Consider the following 23,666-nt stretch of genomic DNA (forward strand, 5'->3'; position numbering starts at 1 on the left):
ATTTTTTTTGTTGTTGTTCGGGAGACACTGAGAGTAAGGTCATAGCTAGAAATTGTCTATAACTGTACACACACCACACAGAGGATGAGACCAGCATTTCTTAGTACAATATCATTTGCAGATATTTTATGCCCATCATAGTCCCATGTTCTTGTGCAGACTGAGCATAGGAGAGCCTTGGCCTGGCAGTTGAAATCACAACACTGATCAAACCTCAGTGAGGGGCCAGATTTTCAGTCCATCAGCACACCGGATACAGTGAGCACCACCAGGTCATATCAAATTCAAAAAGGTGTAAATTCATAAAGCTTTAGCATGTAACCCAGAATTTCAGTGTCTCCTGTAGCAGCTGTTATCAGCCATTTTCAGGGACTCAGTCAGTGGGGAACTCACCACAGCAGAGCCTGCTCTGAAGTGGGAGCATCCCTTTCCCTGCTCTGCTGCAGCTCCTCTGCTTAGCCCTGCTTTTGCCTTCCCTGGGGACTCAGTGCTGACTGAGGCAGTTTAGACCTGTAAATGGAAAAATGCTGCCATCCTCTACTAACCAGAGACTGTTTTAAAACATGCATTGTTATTAATCCTGTTTAGGAAAGTTGGGAGCCTGACTCAGAGACTCACAGAATGGCCTGGAATGGAAGGGACCTCAGGGATCCAGCCTGCCTTCTATGGGCAGGGACACAGCACAAAGAAAAGGAGGTTCAGAAACAGCCATTGTAAAGTCAAAAATGAAAAAATTTGTTTTCTTGGGAGATTATTGGACACAGAACCTTTTTTCCTTAAAGTTTCTAATTATTGATTTCATGATCATGGACACCCTCCAGGTATCTTTCCACTCTTCAGCCCTAAGGAGATCAAGAGAACAAACAAGTAACTGTAATAAAGCGATGGCTCACACCTCCATCCCCAGATAAACCTGGCAGAATTTTTTTTTAATGCTTAACACTGAGAGAGACCTTCTTGGAAATTTAGTTTTCCTTCAATAGAACTTGGCAGTTCATAACCCTTAATTCACCAGCTGTCTTCTAATTTTTGCCTGCAGTTCTCTCCAGTCTTTTATAACATTCACAAACTCTTTTTGCAGAAGGTTGTAAGTGGATAAATTAACATCTAGCTAAGTAAATCCAATTGTTAAAAGCTATTATTATTGTAATCAAACAGACAGCTTTTCTCCTTTGGGTCATTTGGTACAAGGGCAAATTTAGCACCATACTAATAACTACTGGCTTATCAAGCAGAAGCAATGTAACCTGCTGCTAACTATGGAGGAAAGGCAAGCCCACAAAGCACTTCCACATCTCATGGATGGAAAATACAGGAACTTCAGAAATGTTTAACTTTGAATAGATTCTCTTCAGATCATCTCAATTGCTTGTCATTATAATTGTAACCTCTTATCTCACTGCAGCAACCCTTTCCCTTGGAAAAGGAAATTATGTTCATCTATTGCTTCCGCAACTATGCTTTCCAATCAATGTGTGTAAAATTACCCATGCTGTTTCCATGAACCTTTAACAACTGTTATCATGAAATGTAATTTAAAACTTTCTCCACAAAATAGATGCTTACTGAATGTATAGCATTCACCAATTACTTGACAGACATCTGCCTCCCTGACTATTTCATAACTGCTTAGTAACCAAGACCTTCATAAGAATTCATTTCCAGATTTTCTTGTGACTCAGGAAACAAACTTCATATTGATTTTCTTCATCTGCAACAGAATTTCAGCCATGGTTTGCCAATATCCACTCTGTATTTCTACAGAACTGCAATACCTTCAGATAATGGACATCTTATATTTTGTTAGGAAAGACCAGTGCCTACAGAAGTAGTGTGAATGGAAAGTAGAAACAAAACAGGCTTTTCCCATTGTTGAGAAAACACTTTTTCTTTAAGTGAACCCACAACCTACAGGTACATTACAATGTAATTCCTCCCACCAAACAGCCATTCCCTGTTTTGTCCATGCCACTCAGGTTTTCTTTATCCCTTTCAGTGTAAAAACTTGGCTGTTCCCATCTCTTGCAATCTAAGCCATGGAAACAAGAACTGAAAGAAGAGTTGGGGTTATAGCCTACATTTATGCAACAGTCCAGCTGTGAAGGCTGGGGAAGAGTTCCTCAGTGTGATCTGTGTAAAAGTTTTACTGTAAAATAATAACGGGCTGAATGGCCAATTCCTCACAAGGAGAAAGAGCCTCAGATTCCCAAAGACTGTCCCATGGGAGAGCTCTGGAGCACAGCAGAGTCCTGGCGTGGCTTGGATGTGCTCCCCTGGGTACATCCAGCTCCATCAATGTCTGTCATTTTCTTGGCTCTCCTCTATGAAACTTGACAGTAAAAAGCAAGAGTTCACCACTGCAACATTAATAAACCTTCCTAGAATGTATCATTTTGTATTATATTCTCTTTTGGACAGCCTCATCTGTAACCACAGAACAGATTCTCAGCTATTCATCCTTTCACCCTCTATCAGTAGCACATTTGTCTTGGATTATTATCTGGGTGGTATAGCTATTTCTATTTTAAGAAGTTTTTTTCACCTCAAAGCAAATGTTTATTTAAATAATTTGCTCCTGTCTAGCAAAAAATGCATACAAAATTAGAGTCCCTTTAGTACCATGTATTACTAAGGCAAGCTTTTTCTCTATATTAATAGCTAATAATAAGAATCCACACTGAAAAATTAAGCAAAATGGCATTTCAGTTCTTCACCAAGCCCTTCAATAAGACTGCCTGGCATTTAAGTTTCTGCACCATGGAGGCAAAATAAAATCCCCTCCTTCAATGGCAACATCTTATTAAAGGAAGGGAGGAAAGAAGGATAGGAAACAGTTTGTAACTATTGACTCTACACTTATTTACATAACAAAAGGCCATTTGTCTTGTGGTACACCCTGATCATAGTGCTGAGCAAATAAAAGGTCAATATTGTGACAAGAGCATTCCAAATTTAAAATATTTTATTTTAACGTTCAGCTATTTGACATTTCCAGATTGGAGCAGAAGCATGAGCAGTTATTTATGTGCCCATCAGCATTACAGAGTAGCTAACATTTAAAAGTTGTGTGTGCATGTGCAGAACACATGATTACACAGAGCATGGTTATCAGCAGCACACTGCAAAGATAGGCATTCCTTTAAATGCTTTCAGCCTCATTTCCAGAGCTTTGTTGTGCCCGTTTGATTGTCCTTTCTTTCCCCTCCCTTTCCAGCTACAAAAGGCAACAGTGCAGAAGAGCAGAGGTGAAACACAAGGAGTGATGGAGACTTAATGCAAAATTATACTGAAGCTTGGACTTTAAATAGAAAAGTTCCTCTCCATCCTGTTGTTCCCACTGAATTTTTCTCTCGTGCAAGTCAGGATTTACTACAAAAAGAAAGTGTTCATAACACAGTACAGTCACCATTGTGATTTGGTGAGGCTTAGAACCACAGCACATGGGGAGAACTCACTGGAATTTAACATTGCATCAATTGTAACAAGACTCACAATACTTCCTTGTCCCCTTCTCTAATTTGAAATCACCAGGACTTGAGTTATACTTTTTTACCAAGGCACTGATGCTTGTCATCCATAACCATTCCAATTTCCAACACTTCTCTCCAGTTGGGGGTGCTAAGGGCATGCAGAGGAAGTTAACACAACTCAGTAGAACTTCTGTGAAATGACTGTGTGATCTTTCACTCATCCTGCCATGAAACATGTTGCCATTCTTGATGCTGGCATTTCCAAGGTTATTTTTGTAGAAGAAAATGAAAGAAAAGTGCCATTTTATGAGTGTTACAACAACACAGAAAGAGCTTGCTCAGACAGAGCACTGAGCAACTTCTCCACACACCCAGCTTTGGGTACAACAAGGTAATGCAGTTTCTCCATTGTCACACTGATGCCAATGTTCATCAGAGACAATTACTCAGAGCAATCCTTAAGGGCAGCATATGGTCTGAAGTAGCCCTGGCTGGGAAGCCAAGCCCTCACTACCCCTTGATTCTAACATGTGTTCATTATTTCAGCTACAAACACAGACACTCTCAGTTTCTCTTTGGAATTGGCAATAAACACAGAACAGACTGTCCCAAGGCTCTGCAGCAGTAACTCATCATCCCCGCTTTGCCTGAGCTCAGCTTAGCCAGTCTGAGACATGGGGGCTGGCAGGAGACAGACAAGCAAGAGCTGCACACGAGGTTTCACACCCTGAAATGATGCAGAAACTGATGATTCATTCCCAATCAAGCCAAACAAAAAAGAAGTAGAACATCAGAGTTGCCTAGCAAAATAACCTGTGAACAGTCCAGTTCCACCTCCTTACAGACTAAAAGCCCCAAAATTCCACTAGAAGCTTTCTTTGCCATCTTTTGTGTGATTGAACAAAAAGGAAAATTACTCCCAAACACAGATGCAGAATTATTTCAGATAATATTTTTTTTCAACATATGTTCAACCCTTTATAAAGTATTTTTCTCTCACAGCAAGTCCACCTTGTAGACATTTGAATTATCACATTACACAAAATTCCATTTCTGGTTCCACCTGTCAGCATGGAAGCATCTATTTTTGGCTGTCTTTCCAAATGTATTTTTAGAACCAAAGAAACAAGGACATATTTAAACTGCTGAAGGTCACGCAAAATCCTTACCAGGTGCTTAACTTTGAATTAAAATTAACCGTTTAAAAGTATCTAATTTGCTTGAATATCCTGTGGATATTTTTAGGAGAGCCTTTTTGCCTCTTCAGCCAGCAAAAATGCTTTGAATATCTGATTAATGTCACACAGTACTTCCCACTGCAGATTGTGTAACTTCAGGGACATCTAGGTCCTTCTCAGTCCCATATTCCCCTGAAGTGATTGGTTCTCCATACCCATTAGACACTAAAAATTTGAAAAGGGAATGTCCAAATCTTAGTCAAGTGAAGGTAAATGTAGAACATATCCCCAGGCAAGTGATACTGTTCTTCTTTTAAGTACACCCTGCACAATGAAAAGGGGAAAAAAAGGCCCCACAACAGCAAAATCATCAATAGCAAAATAAATACAGCTTTCAGTCACAGAGATGAGCAATGGTTCATTGCAGCTCATCTCTGAAGCATCAAGCTTCAAGGCACTGGATCATGAGAAAAAAAAAATGTACTAGGCATGCACAGAAAATGGCTCTTTTTGTAAGAGATATTTCTTTGTGAACTCAAGCTCTTCCTGGAGCCACTACAAATTTTTTTTGAGTGCATTTTGTTTTGTTGTGCAGCAGGCGCGTTCCACCAGACAAAAAATAATTGTTGATGAAACAGCTGGGCAGAACAATATTTTTCCTTTTTTCATATTCCCTTTTTAGTGTAAGTACTCCTTAATTTTATAGAATTCAGTTTTTTAAAGATGTACCAATTTTAAAGATGTACCACAGGTCATTTTGGTGCTTATTTGCCTATAATTTGGTCTTTTCACAATGAAAGTACTTTCTGAAATAACACTTTTTCATTCATTTTTTATCTTTTGACAAGACAACAAAACTACCTGTAATTTTGCCAAGGATTTCAAAAGTAGGTATTTCTGTGTTTAAGATTGATTAATTACCTTCCATGTTAAGATTAATGCAAGTATGTTTCCTTGTTGTATTAAAATCTCTAAATTCAACCTACTGTCTACATTGCAAATGCCCTTGAATGGGATTCTGCAAGGGACTGAGATCTCTGCCTTGATATGGGAGCTATAAAAGCACAATTCTATCACTGGCAGAAAGAAAAAAGTTATTTTGATGTGCTGAGGAGATAAAAGGGAGATTAGCCAGCAGCTGCTGGGTCAGACACTAATGAAAATGTATTAATGAGGGGGAAAGGAACAGTCTTGGGCTGCTTTTGATAAATCTAAACTTCCAAAGCATCCAATTAGAGACTGGCTGTGGTAAGTGTGTGTGTAACAGCCAGCAGGGAGAGGTTATAATGATGATGTGATGTGTTCTTTGAGACTCTAGCTACACCTGACTGCCACAGAGCAGCAGAGTCCTGAGTTGTGAGGGAAAGGTCTGCTGGGCAGAGATGCCAAATCCACCTTGGGAGGCCACGAGCACATTCCCAGGGGTGGCAGGCAGGGCCAAATTCCCAGCCCTGCTCACAGGCCTCCAGCCCCTCAGCCACTTTGTCACTGCCACTCTTCCAGCGTGCTGCTCTGTGAGCCCTCAGCCCTGCTGCCTGAAGACGTAGCTGTAGGAGTCACGAGGAGGAAAAGGAATCTTTTTTCCCCCCCCTATGCTGAATATTGTTTTAACAGACATATTTTCTACCTTGAAATGCCCCCTGGTTTCCATCTGCTGATAGCAGAGCAAATTCATGCAGCAGCACTCTCCCCAAAAGTTCTCCCCATCTTTCAGCTGGAAGCAATGGAGCACAGTACCCTGATAACCAAGACTCCTCCTTTCCCTGACAGGAGTGTCTTTTACCAGCAACAGAGGCTATGATAAACATCACTCTAATAGAAAAATAGGTTGCTGCAACGACTTTGCTTTATGTTTGGCAAGTTAGAAAAAACTGCCCAGTTATCCATATTTTTACAAGTAACACATTTCATTTCAGCACAGGATTTTGTTTTCCCACTGCTGTGAAGGGAGACTCCTCATGAGGAGTCTAATGGTGCTGAAGAAATACCGCCCAGCACAAACTCCTTTTTCACAGCAGAAGTCTGAGCTGACACTTTACTTGTGCTGTTCCCACACCCCTGGCAGCCTGTACTCATGAACAGGAGACACTTGTATCCATACTGGGTTTTGCTCTGATCAAACCCCAGATCACCTGGAAATTTCCATAAAATCATGATAGAGCCAAAAGCTACTGTAACTGTAACTTCAAATACAGTCTAAAAGGGGCAGGTGGGGAAAATCTCTAGAGACCAGAGTGGACACTTTCATGTTGTAGTAAAAAGCAAATTGTTTTAGCAAGACAGAGGTAAACATGGCTGTTCTACCTTATCCATCCAGCTTTCTTCAGTTCCTTTTGGAATCATTCTAGGCAAGCTATTTTTCCTTCCTTCCTTCCTTCCTTCCTTCCTTCCTTCCTTCCTTCCTTCCTTCCTTCCTTCCTTCCTTCCTTCCTTCCTTCCTTCCTTCCTTCCTTCCTTCCTTCCTTCCTTCCTTCCTTCCTTCCTTCCTTCCTTCCTTCCTTCCTTCCTTCCTTCCTTCCTTCCTTCCTTCCTTCCTTCCTTCCTTCCTTCCTTCCTTCCTTCCTTCCTTCCTTCCTTCCTTCCTTCCTTCCTTCCTTCCTTCCTTCCTTCCTTCCTTCCTTCCTTCCTTCCTTCCTTCCTTCCTTCCTTCCTTCCTTCCTTCCTTCCTTCCTTCCTCCTTCCTTCCTTCCCTCCTTCCTTCCTTCCCTCCTTCCTCCTTCCTTCCTTCCTCCTTCCTTCCTTCCTCCTTCCTTCCTTCCCTCCTTCCTTCCTTCCTTCCTTCCTTCCTTCCTTCCTTCCTTCCTTCCTTCCTTCCTTCCTTCCTTCCTTCCTTCCTTCCTTCCTTCCTTCCTTCCTTCCTTCCTTCCTTCCTTCCTTCCTTCCTTCCTTCCTTCCTTCCTTCCTTCCTTCCTTCCTTCCTTCCTTCCTTCCTTCCTTCCTTCCTTCCTTCCTTCCTTCCTTCCTTCCTTCCTTCCCTCCTTCCTTCCCTCCTTCCTTCCTTCCCTCCTTCCTTCCCTCCTTCCTTCCTTCCTTCCTTCCTTCCTTCCTTCCTTCCTTCCTTCCTTCCTTCCTATATAAAAAATTCACTTGTGTAGTTCTCCAGTTTCTCAGAAGCTTTTAATGTGAATTTGGAACAGTAAATTTCAATGCTCTATTGAAAGTAACTTGCTACAGGACAAGCTGGCTTGTACTGGGCAGTTAATTCAGTTATAAATAAACCCAGCCCAGTTCCATAAACTGGCCCCTGGGTTGGCATACAGGGACTTCACCCAATCATGTTCCATCCAAAGCTGCAGAATCTCACTGCTCAGAGATCTGGGAGGTGTTAAGACCAGACCAATGAGCATTTTAGACTGGGGTGTTTCAAACCCCCTGTATAAGGCAGGGTTCAAACAATAAAACTCCCTCTGCTGCCACATGGGCTTTGGGTGTGTGTGGTCTCTGTCTCTGACCTACCCCCCCTACACATTACAGTAACTCTCCTTATCAATTGATTAATTTTTTTTCACATATGAACTGGAGAAACACATAATGAATATTTCTCTGAACTTCTGGGAATCCTTTCATGATTTGAGGTTATATTTAGGTCTCAGTTTTCCATTGACAATGTCAATAAAATGGATATAAATGCTTCTTCCCCTGCTTTGCATGTATGTGCATCCAGTAACTGAAACCACGTGGCTTCCCTTCTGTTAAGAACCAGTCCTGTCTGGGAGAAATCTTAACTTCAGCAATGTATCTTGGATTGTCTTGCTTGGCCCATCCCCAACAGCTGATGGATTACATTCATGCCTTAGGAGGCAGCTTGCAGTGTCACATGTACTGCATTTTAACAGCACTGAGGGGACAAACTCGTTGAACTACTGCAGAAAATATTGGGATTTTTCAACTTTAGTTTTTTTTTAAAGATTAAATTTTTATCCTAAGTGCTATTTCTATCAAAAAATTGCCAACTTAGAGCCAGGAATCCACCAAAAGATCAAACAGATATCTAAATGCCACTCTTACCACAAAAAATTATTTTCCCATGTTCCAGGGTGCCTTGGAGAGTTGCACTGGCTCATTCCTCAAACAGGGTGGGGTAGAACAAAGCCAGAGCCTTTCCCACAGAAGGGAAAGGGGACGCAGGGACACAGAATTACCTACACAGCGCTGTGAGAAGAGCACATTAATGAGATTTATTTCACTGAGGATCCCCTAATCAACAGGACATAATGACCTGCCATTCTGAGAGGTGGAGCAACACAGGATGAGGCCACTCACAGTTACCCTGATTTGCTGCTGGCTCTCTGAGCTGGTGTTTTTTTCTATCTGAAGCAGTAAAAGGGATTTATGGCAAAAAGAAAGCAGAAATAGATACACTCACCTATCCAGGAATTTTCCTGGAGAGGGGTAATAGTTCTGGAACTGCTCTTCACTGATAGCAGCACAGTGAAGGAACACAGGCTGAGTGTTGGTGGGGATTTCCATCAATAGCTCTGGAGACAGCTTGCAGCCCTCTGGGACACTGGCCTTAACTCCTTGAGTTACCACAAGAATGGTTCTAACCTTCCTCTAGATGGCTACAGTGAACCCAAAATTGGGCACTAATTGCAACAGCTGATACAACCTTTTCTCTTCATCTGGATTCTAGAACTGGAAGTAAAATCTTTCTGTCATTGAATTCTATCACTTATGAGTTATGTGGAAACTTGAGGTCTAAGATATTTGAAAGTATCTCTAAAAGTGTTATTCAGATGAGGTAAAGAGGATTGTTTCTGTCTGACAAAATTGAATCTTTAAAATATTCTTCTAATGGATGAGAGACCCTGCATTAAAATGGCATTTCAGCTTTTATGATCAAGCATGAACAAGCCAAAGGAGATACCTGTTTTCTTAGCTAAATTGTGCTTGTTGTGGAAGTTTCAAAGAAAAAACTTCAGATTTCTTTCTATAGATTCTACTAATTCAAAATCCATCCATCAGTATTCCAGTTCAATGTCTAAGTGAAACAAACTTTAACTAATAAAGATAAGAAGTGGCAGTTGCAATTACAAAACTTTGCTACAGAATAAATACAATTAAGGTATAGATTACAGTTACATATATTAATGCATAGTTCATGCAGGGAATTCACGTCCTAAAAAAATCTTTTAAGGGAAAATTTAACCTTAATGGCCATGACAAAGCACTTGAATGGGGTTCAGATTTTCCATGCACGCTGGAGTTAGTCCAGAAGGCTTCAGTGCAGAATGTAGAAGGTTCTGCTCACTGATTGCTCTGCCTGGTGGCTCCTTTCATGACCTTGGCCAAACCATGTTTTCTCCTCATTTTTTCTGATTTCACAAAGGCTGATGATTTTTATCTGCTTCCTCAAAGCCTGAATAAAGAGCTTTGAATAAGTGCTCAGGAGAACAAACAAACAAAGAAATTCAGTATTCTTCATTTATTTTGAAAATCAAGGTCGGTCAGTTTTATCCACTGGCTAATAGTTCTCTAGAGCATAATATTTCAAAATGTAAACCACCTTAATAAAAATGAGTTCTCAAGGCAATAGAGTCCACTGGATTATATTTTTCATGTTATCAGTAATAAAATCACAAGTGACATTATGAAGCCTCTAAAAGATAAGCTGAAGTCCTCAGTTAAGAGAGGAGGGAGGCTTTTGATTAATAATGTGTGTAACATCTGCATCCAACTGCATCAACAAAATCAGATGGAGCAGGAGAGGTGAAAATTACTGAAAAAAGACAAAACCTCCATGGCTGAAAAACAATTACTTTATTTCTAAGAGTGATTTAAAGCATATTTTGTACATCTTTGCTGAAGTTGAAGGTAAACACAAAATGTGCTGAACTGGCATAACTGACCTCTGTGTGCCCTGTGTACACTGTAGCCTTTTTCCCAACCTGGAAATGAAAGTCAAGATCATTTTAGTAATGTAAGAGCAGATCTTTATTTGGAGGTCTTCAGGGGCAGATATGGAAAAATGTTCAGCCTTGGTTCCCAGGAAGAGCCAAGACAGCACAGGGGCCTTGTAGCTCCTAGAGCTTGGAGATCTGGAATTTGTTTTTTATTTCTGCCTAGGGAAAAGTACTGGGAAAATTTGTCCCCTACAGAATAGGTGACAGAGTACAGATATATGTGCAAAGGATACAGAGAACATAGAAAAGAAAAAAAAAGCAAAACCCAAACTGGTATCAACACCCTCATCCTCCCACAGCATCTGCACCCCGTCCCTGGTTTGTCATGAGGCGTCAGACAAGTTCCTGTTCTGAGATGGGAATGAGGGAATTCCCCCTTCTCTTAGGTGTCAACAAGTTTGTCCCTGCAGATCTCTGCTCTGGCATGATCACCTGAGAGCTGACACCAAATAATAAGTGTTTGGGCAACAAGAACTCTATGTACAACTGGCCTTCCATTCCCTCCCTGGGAATGCTGCCATTGCCTCTCTGGAGGGCTGAAGGCAGCAGTGAAGCCCAGCTCTGGGAATGCTGCCATTGCCTCTCTGGAGGGCTGAAGGCAGCAGTCACAGCAGGGGTCACAGCCAAACCTGCAGCTCCAAGGCGCTGAAGGGGGCTCGCTCATACCGAGTGTGCCCGACGCAGTGAGAAAGGCTGGGATCAGCCAGGGATGGCCAAGGGAGAGCAGGGCCAGGCAACGCTGGGGGCAGGCAACCCCCACATGGGCCAGCAAACCGTATTTGCTGAGCCCCTTTTGCACACAAAACATTGGGGTTCTGTCCCCTCCTGCTGTACACGCCTCTCCTCCTGCTCCTGCCACATCCTGCTGAGCTCCCCGGGCCGCAGCTGAGGCCTGCAGGACATCTCACATGGACAAGGAGCCCGCTGCCTCCTGCCAGAGCACTCCTGGTGCTCGGAACGTGTCCTGGTGTTTGTGCAGAAAGAGCCCCAGCCTGCGGGACAGCACCTCTGACAGCTTCTGCAGCAGCAGCCATCACTGACTACATTGCAAGAGATTAATTTTCTAAAAAAGTTAAAATAAACCTAGTGAGTGCAATGTGCTAACAAGTTAAAAATAATAATAGGTGTCTGTGACCATGCTGCTGCTATCTGAATCCTTCGGGGGGATTCAGTTGCTAAGAACAATTTACGCAGTTTGCCATACTCCCATGTGTTAAACAACCAAATAACTACAGGCAAAAGTCCCAGCTGTCAAGCATGAGGAGTGTAGGGGTTGCTTGGGGGAGTACCAGGCATTTCTCTCCTGTGTTATATCTGCATATTGGATAATTTAAAAGAAAAATTAAATGAGGCAAGGGCAGAGTGGGAAGCATGTTACAGACTCTTCAAAACACCATCCCCTAAAGTTTACAAGGAAAATTCCATTTGACTGGTCCTGCTGTGCTTTATATAGAGCTCTGACAGAAGAACTTTTTCAAGGGGAATGCACTTGCAGCTCTTTCAGACAGGAAAAATGAGCTTTGCTCACCTACCCAGATATAATTTCTCTCTGGGCAGGTCTCAGACACAATGGGAGGAACTGTAAGTGTTGGAAGCAGCATCCATGACTGCTGACTCTTCCACACAAACAGCATTTGGGTGTTTTCTATAAGAGCTTTTCCTTTCAAACTGCCTCTAATCAATCCTGATTCATAGGAACGAGGCAAGCAATGCCATCTTTGTTTCTTTGTGCACAGATAAAGACTGGAAAATTATTTAGGCAGAAGTCTTTAGCAGAAGTCAGCTGATTTTTTGTGACTTTTCTTTATTTCCAAGGACTTAGTATTCAGCCATACATCTGAGCCTTGTATTGAAAAAAATATATGAGCTCAGCGTTTCGTTTTTAGCAAGTGGTTTTGCAAGAAAAGGGTGCTGAGAACAAAACAGTCATGACAATTAGGAGAGGGCACCTTATTTCATTTCTCCAAATGTAGATTTTTCCATGGGAAGGTAATATTCTTTTGCCATTTTAAAAGTTTCTCTCTGTGTGTAGAGTACATAAACAATAAATAAAGCACAAAGAATAATTTATAAGATTTCAAGTAGATAATAAGTAAAAATTTGAAAACTTTGTTGAGAGGCAGGTCAGTCTAACTGGCAAGGTAGAGCTGAGTTGGAACTCTCCACCCAGGGCTTTCAGGCAATGGTGTGAGCTGTACCTGTGCTGTGCCCTGGCACCCTGTGATTTAGGCAGGCATCTGCCTGTGGTGGAGGTACTGTCTCTCAAGATATTGATTCATAAACTGAATATTCTCTTTGCGGACCTTAGTGCAACACTTTTTTAAAGCTCATGAAGCATCACAGAACTCTGTCAAGTCAATATTTCATGTTTTATTAATTCCCTACTTAGCCAGTTCTCTGATTGGTTAAATGTAGTGTCTGTAAACCTCCTGGTTGTATTTTTACCTGAAAAGCTCAAAATGCTAATTTAGGCTGATGGATAAACATGTGCTTAGAAAATACATATATTGGGGGGAAAATATGAAAGAATTAATAAGGGATGAGCATAACCAAAACACTGTGGGGAAAAGCTGTACAAGTATATGTCTATACTGTTAACAAGTTATGAAATTTTGTGCAAAGGATGTATCCATGTCATAATTCATTCTCTCAGAACGTGCCTAGCTCTGCACATCTACAGCAATGGAGCCTTCTGTTACTCTATTAATGGACATTAATTGCTGATGGTCACATGATGGTCACATACAGCTTCAATCTCTTCCCCACCTCATCAAAATGAGTGTTACACAGGAAGTAAACTATGTCAGAACTGAAATCAGTGAGCATCTAAAGTATCCCACCTAAATATAAAATCTAAATATATCTAAATATAATCTAAATATATCTAAAATATCAGAGCACTTGCTCTGATTCTAGGAGGTGACAGTTGTAGACAGTCTGATATATTCTTATTTTTACAGGACCTTTTTATATATACAAAAAATGTGTAAATAGTAATCATGTATTATTGACATTGATGCAACACAGAGGCTAAGAAAGATGTGCAAAATCCAAATATTGCAGAAGTGTTACATAATACACTACAGAACAAGAGGGGTTTAATTTTCACTTTCAATGTGGCATCACTCATAGAGTTCCATCTGGAATTTCTGAGTGGAAGCAAACACATCAGCTGTAGATGTGATCAGCCCAATAAATCGTGCTGGAGATGAGACAAGTTCTCATCCATGTAAAGCTGTCAACTTCCCTGGATAAACTGCTCTGCAGACCAAGTGCACCCCACAGTTAGGGCTGCAGGTCATTTCCTGGGCATTCCCACAGGAATTCAGCTCCAGCTTCCAGTTCCCTCTGCCTTTGCCCCATTGAAAACCCTCCCAGGGCTCCTACAAGTACAGATCAGGCTGCTTCTTTTCCTTGTCTTAAATTAGCTCCTTAAGTTGAGGCATTTTTAAGAACTCAACTCCCAGAAACTCTCAACTTTCTTTGGGTTTGTTTTGAGGGTTTTTTTAATCCCTGTACAAAGTTTCAGCATTTGTGGAATTTTGCCTTAAATTCTTAAATTTTGACAAAGTAATGGCACAGAAGAGAAATCATAAGAACAGTAACTCTTCCCTTTACTTATTTCTGAGTTGAAGATCTAGACCTTAATACCTTTTCTAGTACATTTTAAAAAAATATTCCTATTTAAAAAAAAAAAAAAAGGAGAAGAAGGCAAAGAGTTCAAGAAGTTTTTTACTTTTGGTCACTTCAGTTATTGTCTCCATAGAACCATCTGTACATTATCTTGACTGATTAAAACCACATAACATAAAACCTTATCCTAAATTAATTTGCTTTTAGTACTTACTTTAAATTCCAATAAAGTTTGACTGCACATTCTCCATTCTGACACATTCTGAATGTGCTTATCTGCACAACTGAAATCCATGTTTTTCTCCACAACTATGTATAAATTAGATTTCCAATGCAAACTGACATGTTTCGGAGGAATTACAAAATCATTTTCAGGGCAGAATTGATACTAAGTATGATTGCTTTTGATTTCATTTATATTTGCTAAACTTGTTCTTAAACCAAAACAAAAATATGGAAGTGTAGCGGTATAAGTATAGCTATTGTTATATGGCAGATATATTGAAAATCAAACAAAAGCAAAAATATTTTGAAGAAGAGTATTCTTCTTAGACAGGCAGGAGTTTCCTGCCCTGTCTAACATTTGTTTCACATTCACAACTTCCATAACCTTTAAGTGGGAGTTCTGGATGGGTCAGTTCTGTAAGACTCAAATTCATAAGGCAAAGTGACATGTAGAAAGGAGCTAAAAGCCAATTCACCTTGGAAACTTTAACTGGGTTGTACAGTTTGCCACAATGTTCAATATATTTCAAAGGTATCCCGTAATAGCCAGCAGTTCTCTACAAAGGTCACTGTAAAATCATATCCTGTATTACTTCATATTTCTGAAATTGTTCCTTGTCTGCCAGCTGTTCCGCTGAACTTTGTCAATGAAAGCAAATTTTCCAGGGTTATCACTCTGCCCCTTCAACTGCATTATCTCTAAAGCCATAAACCTGAGTGGAGGAAAAGGTCTGGAAAGGTTTATAAAAGATTCCCTGAGCAGAGATTGTTTTCAGCCTCTCCTCCCGAGCTGAAGCTGGGTTTAGGCTCTCGCCACCATGCCTGCCGATTACAATGGGACCTGGGAAATGGTGACCAATGAAAACTTTGAAGGCTACATGGTTGCTTTAGGTAAATGACAAAATATTACTTATATCAAGTGAAAATGGTTCAATTCTCAGTCAAATCCTTCTAAAAATTAATGAGCGTTTTCTGTAATGTACATTGTGGCATTAAGGGTTTCTGCCAATCACATTACAAATCAAGTAATTGTTTTCAAAATTGCAATGATCTCAATATATAAGCAAAAGAAGGCTTGTAGCCACAGATGTTATTCTTTATTTAGATAAATGAAAAAAATGGATGTAAGTGGGGGGAAAAGCCCCAAACCAACAAGTTTTCAGATCTAAAAGCTCTTTTTCACTCCTGGTGTATTCATACTGTTACAGTGGAGCCACAAGCTGGTTAAAGAGGAATAAGATATTCTACAGCAGTAAGGTAACAATAATGCCAGTATTTAATTAGTGCTTTGAACTAATTATGGTACAGAGATGAAAAATTTGACACTTTAACTGATTTTCCACTAGTTTTACCAAAGAAATTTAATCCTAATTGATTGATCTGTTCAGATTGAAATAGAAGAAATACATAAATACATAAACATAAACTCTCATCATTATTCATCAACAACTGAAAGCAGCTGTAATTTTCTCAAAGTTTTAACTGTCTTAAGAGAGAAAGGCAAGCTTCACTATTCATGGTTTTTAGCTATTGCATTTGTGGACAAAACAATCAATAACTTCAGGGACATCTGTAAATAATATGCATATACACTTGTGAGGGACAAAAAGAGAGAGTGCTTGAAAATGAGAATGATTGGGATAATGAGAATGATTAGGACAATGTCTTGAATTTCAGGGGAAAGATACACATTATTGGAGTGATTTTTGTGCATATGTGCATATATAAACTATAAATTATATGTACACAATCAGCTATAGTAATTTAAAACTGCCAGTGAATAAGCAAAAATAACCCAACACCAAAACCACTGCAAAGATGCATATGCTGTAGGTGATTCTCAGAAAGAAATGGCTGGGAAAGGGTGAAAAGTTATTCTTCTCCTCTTTTTCTCAACATTTAACATTTTGTAGATATTTTAAGTTACAATGTGCTCAGATTCAAAGCACACTGAGGTTTTGAGGGATCTTTAAAATTCATCTGTCCTTTTAATTAATGCATACACATTTCTATTACTTTAATTAAAGATTAGTTTTGCCCTCTAAGTCAGAAAGTTTGATTTTATCATAAACACGTTACAAAGTACTTAAATATACCGTAATAGAACTACATATCATTTTTATTGCTTATATAGTTCAAAATGCAGTTATGAAAACCCTGTTTTAATAAAACCTGCCTGATTTTTCTCCAGGAGCTACAAGACCAATATATTAGTCAGAAATAGCATTTCTTTAGAGGTCTAGACATTTTTCCCTCAGAGAGAACTAAATTTTATCTTGCCTGGCTATGAATCAGCCCCAGAGATACCTTTAATCCACCACAGCAGATAAAATATACCCAAGAAGTCTTGAATATAAATACTGAACAAGACCATTATTCCCCATGTTTAAAAGTCACATTTTTTTCAAGCCTGTCCTCTTACTCAATTCCAATAGTGCTTCCCAAGTAGGATAATGAATCTAGCAAAGGAAAAGGGCTCCATTAGCGAGGGAGTTGCTGGCTGGCAGTGATTAACGCCCAGGTGAACGCACCGGAGGATGGCCGCACGCCAAACCCATCTTTCATTCCCCTGCAGAGGCATGGCAGCTGATTTCATGGGCATGCAGCACCACAATAAGGTTCCCTGGCAGCTGGTCAGAAATATTTCTTGCAGATGGTGATGCTGCTGGCTCTAGGGGCTGGTGGGCAGCCTGGGATGGTGCCAGGGATGTTCTCCCTTTGGTGCCAGCAGAGCTTCCCATGCCAAGCAGCTGCGTGCAGTATCGTGTCAGTCCTCATCATGAACAAAATAAGGGGGTCCAGGAGATCAGCACTGCAGGAAATGTTTGACAGAATATGAAACAGAAACTGTCAAATGCTCTACACGGATACGTTTGTGACTTTTGACTTTGAATTTATCTCCTTTTGAACTGCAATTTATTTGTGGGTCTGCTAATGAACAATTATGGATTTCACTTTTTGATTGTTTCTTTTTTCATTAATATAATTTTCATTCTTTTAAGCTAATTCATTAACCTCTTGTATACTCCCAGACTACAGGTTCATCATACAAGTAACACATCCAGGTCCTCTTGATTACACACTTATTCTCCTTTGATTGCATACCCAGTCTAACATGCTAAATCTCTGATAAGGAGTGTTACTCTGAGGTCCTTCTTTAGTGAGACAAAAAAAGGCACTGTCAGGCTTAATAGCCCCTCTTTTTTCACATTCTCGAAAAAATTCAGGTGATTAAACACACCAGCATTTATTCACTCCTGGCTGTATGTTCACAACATTAGCACAGATATCCCATTAATAAATAAATTTACTATCAGTGGAAGAGACTCAGGTTGAAAGTGTACTTGTAAACACAAGATGGTTTTTATTTGAAATTATCTTTTTCTCTGAAAAATGCCACAGGTAAAAGCATTTGTGGAACTGTGTTTCACTTGCTTTATTTTTTAATGTGTAAATTTAAACGCTGTGGGGCTTTATTTTCATTAGCAAATACTGGAATTTTCACTCTTTTTTCTGGTTTTTGACAGGTATTGATTTTGCAACTCGTAAGATTGCAAAACACTTGAAACAAACAAAGGAGATTGTTCAAAATGGAGACAATTTTAAAACAAGAACACTCAGTACATTCAGAAACTATGATGTGGATTACACGGTGGGAGTGGAGTTTGAGGAGCACACCAAAGGACTGGATAACCGAGTGGTAAAGGTAAAAACTCAGGACCTGGTATCTGTTCATACTGCAGTCAGCACCAGGAGCCTGCAGTTGCCAAAATCAGCTGAATACATTCAGTAAAGCCCCAACATTTTACAGACATCAGAGGATTATTATAAAGCAGAAGTAATTTGCATCCTGAGACAGTTTTCTTTCCTGCTACAAGCATTTATTAGAAATGTAAATCAGGATGGCTACTGAGATACATGAGGACAATCATTAACTGGGTTTTTCTAGTAGGGGATTTTTCCAGCTTTTCCCATACACCTTATATATCTAGAAAGCAGCAGAATTGTATTTTTATCTATGCATCCTCCTTAAGGAAACTGGGGGTTGATCCCTGTGAATTTAGGACTGCGTCAATAAAACTTTTCATTTTGGGATGGCTGGGTTTTCACCAGTCAGTCTCAGCTGGGCAGTTTAACAGTTAGACATTGTTAAAAATAACCCTGCACTCAGCTTTTACTGTTAGGGGAGCTTTGGGAAGGGGCAAGAAAACGATGTGAGCCAAAGCCTGCAGTGTGGCGGGGCAGGAGGGCAGGAGGGCAGCAGTGGCTGCTCCACTGCCCTGGGGATAATTGGAGTAACCTGAGCTCAGAACTGCCCCAGGAAGCTGTGGCCATTTGTTCAGACACCTTTCAGGGAGACTTGTGGACAACACCTGTATCAAGGGCCCTGTTGTACCCCTGCCCTACCTCCTGTGGCAGAGTCAGTTCCTGGGGGATTCAAACAAGGCTCTCTCAGAGAAGTCAGGGAGGAGAAAAACACACACAAGCACTGATTCACTTCCTTAATTCAGTTTCATGTTTCTGTATCAATACTGCCTCTGTTTTACTTTCTTCTCACCCTAAAAGCTTAAGCAACACTTTCAGATGTAGAAAGGCCAGTAGATCTTAAATTTTCATTGGCTGTCCCTGTAGGAGCCTAATCCAGCATCCCCTTCCTCCTTTGGTCATTATTCACTGAATCTCTGCTGATTCCCACACCTCTATTGCCACATCTCTATTCTGCCACTCAGCTCACAGATGCCAAACTCTGAGAAGCTGAGATCAAAACTCTCTGGCAACAAGACCTGTTGGTTTTGGCAATTGCCACAGGAAAAGTGGCAACATAAAGGACATGTTTATATTTGAACTCACATCATCCCTCAATGGAGGGGCACAAATTTAGCAGAAGACATGGTTTGTTCACCATGGATCACTTTTAATTCTCAAACTAATTTTGTGCAGTGTAATTCCTATGATTTCTTTCAAATTATTTCTCATTCACAGCACTGCAAGCCATCAAAGAGTAAGGCACATATTTTTTCACTATCCTGAACATCCCTATATTTAAATTTTCTTTCTGTTTCCTTGTCCAGTGGGCACTGAGCGGTACTAATTCCTGTGTCAAAGTCTATGCTTAAAAACACTGCTCCCACATCTCTTCAGATCAGTGGAAGGCATTACTGAGGATCTAAGGACTCAGCTTCATCACTCCTGAAATCCATTACTTAATGCTCTTCAAATGCTCATCACCACTACAAAAGCCTTGCTCTGCAAAGAGGGAGGGAGGGAGGGAGGGAGGGAGGGAGAAAGGAAGGGAGGAAGGGAGGAAGGGAGGAAGGGAGGAAGGGAGGAAGGGAGGAAGGGAGGAAGGGAGGGAGGAAGGGAGGAAGGGAGGAAGGGAGGAAGGGAGGAAGGGAGGAAGGGAGGAAGGGAGGAAGAGGAAGGAAGGAAGGAAGGAAGGAAGGAAGGAAGGAAGGAAGGAAGGAAGGAAGGAAGGAAGGAAGGAAGGAAGGAAGGAAGGAAGGAAGGAAGGAAGGAAGGAAGGAAGGAAGGAAGGAAGGAAGGAACTCAACTCCTTCCTGGATAAAACCCTAGGGTGCATTTATAATTATTTTTGCCTAATATTCATTTCTAAACAAATAATGTTATTTATTTCCAGAGAGGAGAAGGAAAAAGTATGCATGTCATGCCATTACTTTCTGAATTGCTCTAAAAGTATTTTCTGGTCATTCTATTAACAAAACAATGCCTCAAACACATTAAAGTTAGATGAAGGTAATAAAATTGGTAGGCAACATTTAAATGTAAAGAGGGCATGGATAATTTAAAGAGCATGTAGCTTGAAAATTCTGTAAATAAGAAAGAAATTAACTGAAATTGAATGAGTTTTGTCTCATTATTAATCGAAAGCTGCCTCATAAGAGAAATAAATCATCCAGTGCTGGACTAGAAAATAAATTAAGCTCCCAATACACTTGGAGCATTATAATAACTGAGCTTTCATGGACTGTAACTGGTGTCTAATAAGGAGTTGTCTGATACATGGCTAAATACGTCCCTAAAGGACAGTGGTTCAAATGCAGAACAATTCCAACAAAGTTGCTTTGAATGTACTCTGGCACATCTGTAGACAGATAATTCAGATAATCCTGTGAAGAGAACTTTTCCTTGCTGAGGTTATCCTGCTCCTGGACAAGAATCAGCACACCCAGTACCCTGTCTGCTGCTGCCAGACTGAATCATGCCAGAGCAGGAGATGGTTGACTGTGGAAGGGATCTCCTGAGAACACCAGGTCCAACCTGTCTGCCCAGGCAGGGTCAGCCACTTTGTCTGGTTTATGATCACACCTCTTTAAATTGCTTATTAATTGTTTTAATACTGTAGGAACTGACATGTGAAGACCAAGTGTGCCATCAGACATTTAAGAAATTACAGTAAAATATACAAACAAATATAGTCTATGAGATGATAGTAATGTACTGTTCCTCTTGTTACTTTATGCAGAGCTAGAAAAGGTTAGCATTGCACTTTGCAATACAAGCCTTCAAATATTCACTCATGAAACCCTATAACTTTTTTCATTAATGGCTTTAAACAGCAAGGAAAAAATGCTCTTTACTTGTATTGCACCAGTAGCTGTAAACACACTCAACAATTTACCAGTTAATGTGAACACTTGTTGCTCATGTATGTGAAAAAACACATGGAAATGACAACTAAGCACTGAAAAATCTTCCCTCTGTCACGCTGTTGTCATCCTGAATGCATTTGGGTTTTGTTTAAATGCTTTGGGGGTTTTTTATGAGGAAGTTGGAGAATGATAGGAAGCAACTGTAATTGTACATTCATATTGTTTGAACTTATTTTTATGTGTTCATAAACTTCTGGCTAATGTGAGTTAATTATCTGATTCATGCAGTCCCTGGTGACCTGGGATGGTGACAAACTGGTCTGTGTTCAGAAAGGCGAGAAGAACAACAGGGGCTGGAAGCACTGGATTGAAGGAGACATCCTGCATCTGGTAAGGGCTGCTCCACAGATCCACAGCACATCACTGAGGCTGCAGCATAGGCTCAGGTTTTCCATTTCAAAGGATTTGTTATTTTTTTCTAGTTAGAAAGGTCTTTAGACAGTTCTGATCTTTGAACTCTGAGGAAATTTCTCCTCCACTTCAACTCAGGAATTTTCAGTTTCTGTCCACCTGCTCTCAATTAAGTTATAGCCCTGCAGTGTTTTGTTTTTTTTTTTTTCTCCAATCCACTTCCCTCCAGCTCTCAACCCTTCCTGTTACACTGCAGCTCTAACATAATCTTATCCTTATATAATCACTGTGGAGGGGCGGGGCAAAGGAAGAAAAAAACCCACTCAGATTGCAAGATAAATGTTATTCTTTTTTCTGAGCAAAGCAATATGAAATTTTAGTACACTGTGCTGTAATACAGGTCAGAAACCCCTGAATATTCAAGAGGATCCCACAAACAGCCTATACTACAATTATTTTTTCTTAGTTCAATAATAAATTCAGACATCTAAAGTAGCAAGCCCAAAGATAGATGTGGTGAGTCCAAGAGAGGCCAGAAAAGCCTGTGCAGGAAATCAACAATCAGTGATGTGCAGAACGATTTCAAAAATAACAGTATTGTAGAATCACAGAATCATTAAGGTTGGAAAGGACCTCCCAAGATCACGAAGTCCCAACTTTGAACACCACCATGTCCATTAACCCATATCACAAAGTGCCACATCTACTCATTTTTTGAACATTTCTCATAATGATAATGATTGCAGAGTTCCCTGGAAAAGCAATCAGGAAACGAGTGTGACAATACTGGGTGGCACAGTAGGTGGATGGAGAGAGACTCTTGAGAAGAGCCCATTGTTCTGTCCTAAGCGTTGCTGCAAGCAGTCTGCTCCTTCACAGGTTTGCTCTACACGTGCTTGGTGTGGGCAGTGACATTGGCTCCCACTTCTGTGCCTGAAAGGGCAAAGACAGGAACCCAAAACCACCCAACTAAAATCACCTATCCAGTACACTTCTCCAGCTCTGTCTGAACACACATTCAAAAGCTGACTTAAAATGTTCTACATGCTGGCACCAAGATCTAGACTGAGGCTGGTGGAAACAAAGCCAAGCAGATCCTTACAGCAGTCTTCAGAACGTGTCCTGCAGGTCTGGCCCATTGCTGGCCACCAAGGCAGCTCCAGTCCCTCTAAAGCCCTGCTTGGCTCAGGAATGCTGCCTGATGGCACCAACCAAACTGGCTGCATTGCAATGTGCCAGCCTTTAGGGGGCTACTGCAGCCCTGGGCAGCAATGGTGCATTGTTCTGGCCCCGAGAAACAGCTGGGCACACCTCTGAAGCAAATCAGCTTTTTAAAGCATTCCTCTTTTTTTATTTATTTCCTTATTTCAGTGAATCTCATGAATTTTGAGGTAACATGAATTATAAACTATTACAGTATATTGTTTTAATAACAGAACATGAAAATGCCTTGAATTAAAGCAAAATTTTAATGCATTGTTCATGTTTATTCTTCTTAGAGTTCAATTCATGTATCAAAAACTAATTATGGCAACATGAGGTGCATACCTGCTGTTTGGTTACATAGAGTGCACTTTTCTTACTGTTCTCTGTTTCATAAGCATGTTTTTAATGCAATGGCTCAGTTGTAGCAATTTCTGGTGGGGTCTGATATATTTGCAAAATAAAACTTCTACCACTATATACTTACTAATTGTTTTAATACTGTAGGAACTGACATGTGAAGACCAGGTGTGCCATCAGACATTTAAGAAGAAGAACTAAAATGGAGCAGAAAGCCTCCCAGATCTTCATCACAATGTTATGCTGTCCTGTTTTGTCTAAAAAGAAGAATGAAGCCAGATTTTCATCCCTTTGACTCTTCTGTGTGGAGATATTATGTGCCTGTTTATGGAAGCAAACACATTTTATAGAAATAACATCAAATAGTTACAAACCTCATAAATTCCTTTGCCTTTCAGTCTAGAGTTAAATAAAAGTAATTGTCTTCCAAATTATGTTTCCCTACATCTTTATAATGACTTCCAGAGGAATGTCCATTAGCAACAAGGCTGAAAATTAACAGTCACAATTATTTCAGTCACAGTCTATGTCTCCACAGTGCTGTATTATCATAATGTCTCTGGGTGACTGAGCAACACTGGATATTCACTGGACTGTTTCTATTTAATGTAGTCCTGGATCACTAACTCCACAGTTTCAGGCGACAAAATGCCTCACTGAGCACAATACATG

At 40.3% G+C, this 23,666-nt stretch overlaps 1 protein-coding gene across 1 annotated transcript; it reads left to right on the forward strand.

Moving 5' to 3' along the window:
• Window positions 1-15,171: 15,171 nt before the first annotated feature.
• RBP2 (retinol binding protein 2) lies at window positions 15,172-23,425 on the forward strand. The gene is made up of 4 exons (XM_004174303.6): window positions 15,172-15,300; window positions 17,937-18,115; window positions 21,309-21,410; window positions 23,142-23,425. Exons 1-4 carry the CDS (start codon window positions 15,228-15,230, stop codon window positions 23,193-23,195), a joined length of 408 nt encoding a protein of 135 aa, XP_004174351.1. The 5' UTR covers window positions 15,172-15,227; the 3' UTR covers window positions 23,196-23,425.
• The last annotated feature ends 241 nt before the right edge of the window (window positions 23,426-23,666 follow it).

Source organism: Taeniopygia guttata, chromosome 9 (genome assembly GCF_048771995.1).
Source record: "Taeniopygia guttata chromosome 9, bTaeGut7.mat, whole genome shotgun sequence".
Classification (NCBI taxonomy): Eukaryota; Metazoa; Chordata; class Aves; order Passeriformes; family Estrildidae; genus Taeniopygia; species Taeniopygia guttata.